We start from the raw sequence: 11,386 nt of genomic DNA on the forward strand, positions 1-11,386 counted from the left end.
AAGTTCTTTGTTGGTTATTTTTAACCGTGAAAAGTCCTTCAAGGGTCGATACGCGAAATACATTCATGATTATGTATAAGATTTTTTTTTGTTTACAATAAGCATTGTGTGTGTGTATTTTTTTTTCATCATTTGACAGGAAATATAAAATGGCACGTAATTTTCAAATATCAATATTCAATACGAGTGTTTCCCAAAGAAAAAATACCAATACGACATTATTTTACATGAAAACTAATTAGACAACCTCCATATATTACAGGGTGAACCGAAAAACGTAGACGTAATCATAATATTTTCGAAAATCATACAATTTTCACATTTCAATCAGTTTATCTGTCGTTCAATATAAGATCAACTTTTATGTTACGTCCTGTATTAATTCGACGAATATTATTTTTAAAAAGCTCAATATTTTACATTATAACAAAATTTGTAATCGAATTTGACTGGGCTATATATAAATAGACGTACGAACGAATGATCATTTTCGGGTTTACCATTGTTGCCAATTCGGCGTAAATACCTGCATAGTCAATTATATCGATTGAAATTTTCGTTTGTTTTTACCTAGAAAATGGCCAATATATCTAAAAGACTAAGATCAAAAGATATTTTTAATATTAAAAGATTAAAATAAAAACAAGTTGGTAACCCAACGGGACATAATTATCTAACGTCATCGAATGCCAATTTCATTCTTTTTTTTACATTTATCATTTTTTGTTACCTTGATTGACCTTGTTAGGTGAAGTGACCGTTATCCTAAAGGAGGTCATGCACGTCTCGAAGAAGGCACCGACCAGATAGTTCTTTTCATATAAAATAGATTTCGGAGTACGACAAAAAATATTCGAATTATTGATATTCATTAACAGTTTTTTTGACACATTGTATACCAAAAATACCGTACAAGAAAGTATACGGGGTGATTGATTAGTGTAATAAAGTTCAGTGAGTTTGTTTGTGATTGTTTCATCATCTTATTATTGCATTTTGGTACTGCGACTACTAAAAAAGAACGATTACGAGGGTGGTCCCAGAAGTATCTGGTCTTACTTAGATATGGCGTTAGTACGCAATATGTTTCGAATTTGAAGACGCCAAATCGTTTAGTTGGTTGCCAGACTTCAGAAAATGTCTCGGTGGTCACAGATTCTCCAACAATGAAGAGGTGATGTCTATGTTGGACCAGGTGATATCCAGATCGTATCAATCATTTCGTCACTCATTGCCAAATAGGGAAAACGAGAAAATAATTTATCGGTAAAGTCAAAAAACTCCCGATCGTGTGCAGAAACTTCACAGGAAGGATTTGATGAATTCCAAAGCACTACACAACAACGAACATCATTCATTGTTAGGTACGTTCTTTTGTATTAAACAAAACAGTCATTCGTTGATAGGTACGTTCGTTTGTATTAAACTAAGCCATCATCCATTGTTAGGTACGTTCTTTTGTATTAAACTAAGCCATAATTCATTGATAGGTACGTTCGTTTGTATTAAACTAAGCAATCATCGATTGTTAGGTACGTTTTTTTGTATTAAACTAAACCATAATTCATTGATAGGTACGTTCGTTCGTATTAAACTAAGCCATCATCCATTGTTAGGTACGTTCTTTTGTATTACACAAAACAGTCATTCGTTGATAGGTACGTTCGTTTGTATTAAACAAATTAATCATCCATTGTTAGGTACGTTCGTTTGTATTAAACTAAACCATCATCCATTGTTAGGTACGTTCTTTTGTATTAAACAAGTCAGTCATTCATTGATAGGTACGTTCGTTTGTATTAAACTAAGCCATCATCCTTTGTTATGTACGTTTTTTTGTTTGTATTAAACAAGTCAATCATTCATTGATAGGTACCTTCGTTTGTATTAAACTAAGCCATCATCTATTGTTAGGTACGTTCTTTTGTATTAAACAAATCGATTATCCATTGTTAGGTACGTTCTTTTGTATTAAACAAAACAGTCATTCGTTGATAGGTACGTTCGTTTGTATTAAACTAAGCCATCATCCATTGTTAGGTACGTTTTTTTGTTTGTATTAAACAAGTCAATCATTCATTGATAGGTACCTTCGTTTGGATTAAACTAAGCCATCATCTATTGTTAGGTACGTTCTTTTGTATTACACAAAACAGTCATTCGTTGATAGGTACGTTCGTTTGTATTAAACAAATCAATCATCCATTGTTAGGTACGTTCTTTTGTATTAAACAAAACAGTCATTCATTGATAGGTACGTTCGTTTGTATTAAACTAAGCCATCATCTATTGTTAGGTACGTTCTTTTGTATTAAACAAATCGATTATCCATTGTTAGGTACGTTCGTTTGTATTAAACAAGTCAATTATTCATTGTTAGTTATGTTCTTTTATATTAAATGAAACAATCATTTTTTCCCTTTGTGGTGTTGTCATTATCATTAATTTCGTTGATTTCGTTGACTGTTCTCTTCGAACCAATTCTAATACTATACTGAACATCATAGTGGATACAGGATTTCCCCGATTTAGTCCTGTATCGGTATGGAAATATTTTGGTTTTGTCTTCAATTTAGTTTTCTGCATTTAGATTTTCTTTATTCAATCGTTTAGAAAACTTTCTTCAATTCGTCTAATTCAGTTCTCAATTCCTTCGCGTTCTTCTGCTCTTCTTCCTCATTCTTCTTCGTTCTTCATACAATCTTTTATATTCTTCTTCTCCGGTCCATAACATTTTCTATTGGCCTCGTTTCTTTATTCAAATTTCTTCTTTACATTTGGTATCGAAACATTCATCCCATTTTTTCTTTGTTGTTTTATTATCTATGAATTTTCCTTACTCTGATCTTCTTTTTCTTCCTATATTTTGATTTTTCTTTTTTTGTTTACTATAAAGTGACGTCAGCATCTGCTTCTCCGTGGGTTCTTACATCTTTTACTATTTTCGTAATTTTAATAATCGCGTTTCGTTTATTAACAACTAACAACCCACGTACGAATAGATACGATCTTCTTTGTTAGAGTTATTACCCGGAAATGCAATTTCTTATTACGTAATATACGGGTCGTAATACAAAAGGTGTGTCTTGAAATTTTTTTCGTAAAATACTTCGAGGTATATCAGTTTGGTTATATAAGACACAGAGCTCAAAATATGACGATTTTAATTTTTTGAACCGCTTTTACTAAAATACTGTGTGTAATTAACAAGATAAAATTCAATATCTCCGTTGTCGATTGAGATATCAATTTGAGAATTTCAAGTATCGTAGACATCGTTAGTCTTCGCATTTACAGGGTGTGTCATAATAAAGTAACATTTGTTTTAATGAAACACATTAAAATTTAGTATCAGCTCGATAGTATGGTCAATTAAACATAACATGCCCGGAAAGTCAAATATTAGTGGAGAATTGAGGTTTGCCATTACAAAGTTTTGAAAAACAAAGGAAAATATCACAAGTTGTGTTTTTTTTTTTGGATTTTTCTCGAAAACTGTTAATTTTATCCGAAATAAAACTTTCGAGATACTACATAAATTATTATTTTGATCCACCCTGTAGCAGATTCAATGAACGTTAACGAAATAGATTTTTTTTACTATTCGAATGCTTTAGCTTCAAAAGATCTTCAATTTCTTTTACATTGTACAGGGTATTCAATTTGTTACGATTTTTATGAAAAATTGGTTATAACTTTTTAAATACCTCGTAGAGAATATCACAGATTTACATTATCATAACTACGAAGTCGTGTCCGGTCAATATAGACATTTAAAATAATAAAAATCGATCTTATTTATGGTACAAAAGTTATTCATGGTCAAAGGTCAAAATTTGAGATTTTTTTTTTGGATTTTTCTCGAAAACTAAAAGTTTTATCACAAAAAACATCGAACCAAACTTATAGATCTTAAAATTCTCTACAAAAATTGTCCCTACAATTTTTCTTTTAAGAGTTAACATTTCTGAGATAACGCGTTTCTAAGATAAAATCATAGATCAGGCGAGATAGAGAAAATTTGGGTCCCTGATGTAGGAATTTTTTTCCTCTGCGGGGCCGGGGTTGTGATTAGGTTAGGTTAGGTTATGTCTGCTAACTTTTCTTGATAAGTAATCGCGGAAATTTGACCAGAAGAACTCGAAAAGAGAACCAATCAAGCAAAAACGGTTTTTCTCGTTTTGAATGAGATGTTTTGTACATTTCACAGTGAATATAACCACAGAAAAATAAAATACTATGATCTTGGTAATCACTGTAGTAGATCATTACTTCCGATCCATTTTCCAAGCAATAATCCATTCAGTTTATCTTCAATTAATTGATTAGCTTGAGCAGGCGTATCATCATGCAAAAACCATAACTTTTGATGTGTACCAAGTGGGATTTCCTCCAGAAATATTGAAGAAAATCCAAAAAACTATACGGGTGTTCCAAAAAGTGCGATACATCAAAAATTAACCCAAAATTTTGACACGAGAAGATGTTTCCATCGATTGTTTGGCGATGTTTTACTGAAATAACCATGGATAATACGTGGATCCATCACTACACACCAAAATAATGGATTGAAAGGGCTCCAAAAAGTTTTATGACAATGCACCAAATCACACATACACCCTATTCGCCAGGTTTATCCCCCTCGGATTATTTTCTATCACAAGACTTGAAAAAATAACTCGGTGGTCAAAGATTTTCCAATAATGACGAGATTATGTATGCACTTAATTGCTATTTTGAGGTTGACGATTCTTATTATAAAAATAAATATATTTTTTCAAAATTTTTTGTGTTTTCTTTGTTCTCGCACCAAAAGAATAAATGACAAGATTTTGTTAAAACTAGAATCGAAAAATAAAACGAGGAGTCTCAAAAACATATTTTCTAAAATAAATTTCAACCTGAAAATTGTTAAAACGAACCTGGAAAAACCGGGGATTTGATTTTGAATTTTTATTAGACACCCAGCGTGAATTTTTTACGTTTATAATAAATTTTTGTAGTCGCTTACTTAAATATCTATCCACTCACCCACTAAATAGAAAATATCTTTCAACAAATCCATTTATTTGTTATAAAACTTAACGTCTACTGCTTATATTATTTGCTAACAAAGTCCATCCCATCCAGCATCACGATATTTATTATTACATCACAATTCAATAACCTGATAACGATTATGGTGTACAAAATCCAGATGATTTTTTTTTATTTATAACAATTCAAGTCAATAATACAAACTTCGACGTTTTAAACAAATAAAAGTTGAAAAACAACACGAAACGATGTGGCAACACCGATTCTAATAACGACTAATATAAATAAAACAATAACAGGGTTTTTTTATATGTTCGCGATTTTAATAGATACAGTGTTCTAAAACTAATTTTGTTTTGTGTTACGAAAACTTTTGAATGTAAACAGCAATTTTTTGTGATTTTTCTAATGCTTTCGATTGTGTTTATCATAATCCAAACAGGGCCTGCTCCAGAGTGGAGTAGCCTTCGAAATCGAGATTATAAACGTAAAAATTAACAAAAATCTACGAATTTTCCTGAAAATTATACGTTTTATCGGGAAACTAATACGATTCTTAGATTTTTCACAACAAAATATATTTTTTTTCTGATACTTTTACTATAACTGAGGAAATTAATAAAAAATTTGAAATTCTCCTAAAAAAAATTCTACAAAACGATTTTTTTTTAAATTAGTTTTATTCACGTACTCGAAATCGTGATAAGAGATGACTCACCCTATATAATATTACCTACATTTGCGAATAAATTTTTTTTTCCAAAATTACTTTTATTTAATAGTTTTTACACAAATTTCGATAAAAATCGAAAATGAATTTTATAAAATACTAATTAAACATGACAGATATAATTATTATAAATAAATATGTTTGGTCTACAGAACGAAAGATAAAGTGTTGGTAATAAATATTGATTAGGAAAAATCTACGCGCAGTATCTAATTTTATCATTAAAAATAACATCGACGCGTACTTTTATCGAATTCATAATATAACTGATAAAAAAAAATCGTTCAAACTATTTTTTTTTTAATTTTTTTATAATATAAATATAATTATGTATCATAGTTAAATTTAAATACGTTGAATTCTGGTATTTGGTACAAGCCTCCGTGGCGCAATCGGCTAGCGCGTTCGGCTGTTAACCGAAAGGTTGGTGGTTCGAGCCCACCCGGGGGCGACGATTTTTATAATTTTTTTTTCAACTTCAAATTGAATTTTTTTTGTTTTGAGTCTTTCTTAATTAAAAATTATTTTTAAAAACAAAAAAAACTATTGGCATATCGCACTATTTCGATTTTTATTGAAATTATTAATTTCTACATAAATTATTTTAAACTCTTATTTAAAAATTCTAAATTATCTACGAGTGTAGTAAAGAATGATCTTTGAATACGTTTCAAAAATGTCATTATAATGAATATTATCTGATATTAATTATGTAAAACTAACAATGAATTTTATACTGCTACATTTTCTTATCCAATCAAAATCTATTAATTTCGACCTTATTGCAACGTTGTCTAATCTCCTAACTGAAATCACACGAAACGCGATTCGTCAATGAGATCGTTGCAAATCAAACGAACGCAGCTCAGAACTAACTCCGAGTGTATTTCTTAAACACAGCTACTTCCTGACGTATAACCAAAATTCAGTAAATTTGACATTTCTGTGATGATACCTTTCTTTTTAAATAAAGAAAACAAATGAAATGCAATCTTGCAGATTTCTTACTAAATCAATCGAACGCAATTCGAAACTAAACTTAAAATTCACCTGTCATCAATGACATGAGGTATTGTACGACGTTTAAAACAATAAAAAAACGTACTACAAAATATTTTCGATATAAACAATATTAAGTTCTAGATTTAGTTATTTTACATCTAACTGCCCTCGTATAATCAAGTTACGTTTTTCTTTTGAGCTAAAAATCGTATACCAAAATAACGTTTTTATTTATTTTGACATACTGTATATACGATTTGAAATTTTTGACCTCCATTGTATGTACTTACTTGCATCTGCAAAATCCATGTCTTGGACCATTTGAAAAGACGCTTTAGTAACATTGTAAATCAATCCCAAAGCGAACATTTTATTTAAACCTATATAATTACAACAGGCACTTATATATTGGCATTAGCGGACATATTTGTACACGTAAATTATGAAAAAAAAACAAAATTTCTCATTTTAAACAACTAAACATCCTTCTTTACACTATTTTGATTTTATTTATGAAAAAAAAACGTAGATTTTGCATCTGCAATGCCGAAAATACACGTTCTCGTATATCTAATCGGCCCGACGGACTGGGTTGTTACCTCCGATCCGATCCACCCCTCGTTACGCTACGTTGCCAAACTTCTCGAGGGTGAATAATCAACAAAAAGTTTTGGTCGAAATTGGAGTTGGTCTAGAGGACCTGGAACATGCAGAAGACGATTCACAATCATCTTCAAGTACAAAGACAGCTCAGTGAGAAGACGAAAGTCGCAGGTCAATAACCTGGCCCTTAAAACAACTGCGATTGGTTGAAAACTTACTCAAGCTCAGGATTAGACGTTGAAACAATTGGGATGAGACCAGAAAATAAGAAAAGAAGAAGAGCTCACAGATTTTTAAGCATCTAAATATAGATTTCTTTTATTTAGAGAAAGGGTTTTAGATATGGCAACGCGGCTTTAAAACAGTTCTGCTATGATAAAGAAGGGAGAATGTAAAATCCAATAACTTCCTCATTGTTGATTGGTTAAAACGTCGTGGGATGTTTGATTTTTTTACGTATTTAAAAGATTATTTATTTACAACTCCACTTCATATTCAATATTGATTTAAATAACCAAAAGACTGATACTATAATGAGATTAGATAGTCGATAATAGTCGACGTTTGTCATAAATGAAAATGTGGTTGTTAAATGTGAAGTAGAAGCGTTTTCAACAACAATTTCCGAACTCGCCACTACCGAATCGTTCGACAGTTTGGGAGACGTTTCATGAATTGTCAAAAACGGGCTCTGTTGCCGACACGCCGAAAATATGGAAATAGATAATCCGTTAATCCATGCAGGATAGAGCTTCGCCGCACTACGCGTTAAGCGTGCGAAAGGATTAATTTGAACACTTACTTTAAACCTTTCTCAATGGTCGATCCATCCAGGTCCCACCTCAGAAAGTCTTGAGACTGCTCAACTAACGCCATCTCTACTATTTCCATATTTTCGTTAGTCGTTACAGGTACCGGTAGTCCGGAACCCGGCGCGTCGGCAACAGAGCCCTTTTTTAAGAACTCCTGGTACTTTCTCTCACACTGTTAAACGATTTGGTAGCGGAAATTGTTGACACTACTGTCTGAAGTACGAATAAACTTTTTCATCAGCGTTGCCAGACTTATGAGCTTTGTCGAACTTATACGGATTTTCCGAGAACATTTCCTGACTTATACCGATCTCTGTATATAATCCCAAAATCTTCTTTTTCATATTTTAAATATATCACATAGACGAAGCTTGATAAACAACTTTTTTAAAAATACTCAAAAAACGTCAACTCAACTAGTTTTTTTTGTCGTTTTTTCAAAATTGTAAATAATTACGAGAAAATGAAAATTTTAAGTTAAATAACGCAATTCATCATTTTATTAAACTATTAAGAACCCAGTATCGTAAGGTACACTTGGAATCACTTAACTACGACGTTGGTTCCCATTAGAAATTTTGTAATACGAAGCGATTCGTTAATGGAGGGTGAAATAGGGGACATTTTGTATCACTTATTTACATGATTAACAGATCGTAAGGTTTCCATTAGTTTTCCCTCTTATTTTATGCTCGAATTCAAAATTTCGACGAACAGTTTGTTGACGTGATTCATCTAGTTGAGCAAACAACATAATCACAGATAATTTTGACGTATTACACAATATTTAGATCAACGATTGTTAATCAACTCGCTAGACAATGTCGCCTAAATCTCGATCAAACACAATTTTCAATATGTTTCGGTTTTTGTTATACAAGAAATCTCAATTAAGTGATAAAATTACTTTTCCACGATAACTATAATTATCGGTGGATGCGCTTAATAAGGTAACAATCTAACCACAATCGAAATTATTTCGATCATCATGTATATACGTTAGAATGTGATTTTAACGCTTTATTATCATAATCTGTGTAAATATAAAGTTAGGGTGGATTTTTTTTATATATATATACATATATATAGAGAGAGGGAATTGTTGGGAAAATCAGTATTGTGTAAGTTGCATTTGACTTGAGGTGAGTTTTTTTTTAGAAAAAAAAAATCAATATACGAGGTACGATTATAAATATTATTTCAGATTTATTCAAATAAATGATGAAAGTACTACCGGTATGCGTCGTTTTAATATTAGCGTTAGATTGTTATTTAGCAGTACCGTACGGGTTTCTGGGCGTGCGCGGTAAAAAATCTCTCGTAGAAGCCCCCGATCAATATAATTACGATTCCACCGAATTAGATTATCCGTACGAATCAGAAAACGAAAAATCTTTAATTAATTATTTGATTAAAAGTTTTCCTAAACAAAATAATCAGCCAAACGGTCAATGGGACGATTTATATGGGTACGTCAAGAGGGTACCATATGGGTTTACAGGTGTTAGAGGAAAACGATCTCCTGTTAAGTCATACACGGTGAGAATATCAAAAATTTTATTATTACATATAATAAATTAATTAAATATCGTTTATTTTTGTTAAAATTTCAAATTTATATAATAATTTAATAAAATAATCAAATTCAACTCGTAAATATTGTAGTTGATAGGCAAAACAAATCGCTTATTGTAATAAGAGTTGCCTAACTGACATTAAACGAAAATTCAGATATTACCATGTACATAATTCAACATATAGGCAACTCAAATTTCAAATTGTATTAAGAGTTGTCTAATTTTGTGGAACAAACATTTTCTTTATAAGAGTGTTCGATAGTAGGTTATATTTTTGACACGTAATGTTTACCACTCAGTTGTAATATTTTTTTTTATATCTGCAGCTTTTATTTGCTTCTCTATTTAGTTTTTTGAGCCTCCATTATTATTTAGTGATTATTACTTTCTAGTTTTTAATAATAATAAACGTAAATTTGAGTACTATATACATTGTATTATAGATTATGTAAATTTTGAAAAAAAAATTAAAAGTATGAAGAAGTGTCTGAAAAACGATATAAAATAAAGTATTGATAACTCGAATCGAATAAAAGCTACGACAGAAGTGAATGAAATTATTAATTTTCTGCACTTTTTATTAATTTCTAGAACCGTTTTATCGAGTTTCTTATTCAATTAAAAAATAATCGAATTTTCGAGCCTTATTTTATTCAAACTAATAATTTGATTAAAAACAAATGGATCTCTTCTTTTTTATACTTTAGAATTGATATTTATGATAAAAAATTATTGTTTTTCACATTTCCCATAAAAATCTTTTCGTAATTCCAACATAACTGTAAAATATATTTGATCACGTCATATCATTATATTTGAATAAAAAGAAGGAATAAGAATTCATAAAAGTTCTTGTAGACCCCTACAACTTTTGAGTTAATCAACCAATGAACTCATTAATACTGTTTCAAAGTTAGGCAACACAAATTACACATTGTAATAAGAGTATTTCATAAAAAAATATAAGTGGTGATCGAGTAACCCTAGTGTATTCATTACGCTTTGACGTAAATTAAATTTAAACAATTGTATAATAGATTCTAATCAGTAAATTAGACCAATAATTCTATTTTGTTATTAAAAACAATAAATTGTTTATATTCGAAGTAATAACCTACCAGTTAGGCAGCTTACATCGCACAATTTATTGAGAGCTTTAGTTCTATGATCGGAGCAAATAATACACCACTTATTTAGGCAACACAAATAACGCATTGTAATAAGAGTTGCATAATCGCACAAAATTTCGAAGTTATCGAGTGACAAACTTCAGAATTTGTAGTCCTGATGATAATCTGTCATTATTAACTTGAAGTTTGACGTTATCGACAGTATTCCAGATATTTTATTGTAAATTTGTTATAACTTCAAATTCGATTTAAAAAAATGAAAATCTGTGATTTTTTTGGGTAATTTTTTAATATTCATTCGTTATTTTCAGCAAAGGCTCACCGACGACAAACAAGTATTGAATTTAAACTAATACAGGACCAAATTTAGACGCTTTTCGAATTTAGTCGTAAATATTTTTTAACAACTTAATTTATTGCTTGTTAATACAAAGTTGAATAAATTTTCGATTTTTTTTTGTTTGTTTTTTTTTTACATAACTACCTTCAATCTAA

The 11,386-nt window shown here is 30.4% G+C and overlaps 2 protein-coding genes and 1 non-coding gene across 5 annotated transcripts in view; 2 read left to right on the forward strand and 1 right to left on the reverse strand.

Annotated features, from left to right (window-relative positions):
• Positions 1 to 7,405, reverse strand: part of LOC130896251 (long-chain-fatty-acid--CoA ligase 6) — a 29,989-nt gene extending 22,584 nt beyond the window's left edge. Inside the window, exon 1 of one of the 3 annotated variants that reach the window (XM_057804203.1) lies at positions 7,060 to 7,405. In XM_057804203.1, coding sequence (XP_057660186.1) covers positions 7,060 to 7,138 — 79 coding nt within the window. In that variant the 5' untranslated portion in view covers positions 7,139 to 7,405. Of the gene's footprint in view, positions 1 to 5,011; positions 5,315 to 7,059 lie in introns of those variants that run through there. The other 2 variants (XM_057804204.1, XM_057804205.1) reach the window with 2 other exon arrangements.
• Positions 6,145 to 6,218, forward strand: Trnan-guu (transfer RNA asparagine (anticodon GUU)). The gene has a single exon. It is a non-coding gene; the product is annotated as a tRNA-Asn (tRNA).
• A 1,874-nt stretch (positions 7,406 to 9,279) lies between the features above and the next one.
• LOC130896255 (tachykinins-like) lies at positions 9,280 to 11,346 on the forward strand. Its single transcript, XM_057804223.1, has 3 exons — positions 9,280 to 9,326; positions 9,389 to 9,723; positions 11,203 to 11,346. Exons 2-3 carry the CDS (start codon positions 9,403 to 9,405, stop codon positions 11,242 to 11,244), a joined length of 363 nt encoding a protein of 120 aa, XP_057660206.1. The 5' UTR covers positions 9,280 to 9,326; positions 9,389 to 9,402; the 3' UTR covers positions 11,245 to 11,346.
• The last annotated feature ends 40 nt before the right edge of the window (positions 11,347 to 11,386 follow it).

Source organism: Diorhabda carinulata, chromosome 7 (genome assembly GCF_026250575.1).
Source record: "Diorhabda carinulata isolate Delta chromosome 7, icDioCari1.1, whole genome shotgun sequence".
In the NCBI taxonomy this organism is placed as follows: domain Eukaryota; kingdom Metazoa; phylum Arthropoda; class Insecta; order Coleoptera; family Chrysomelidae; genus Diorhabda; species Diorhabda carinulata.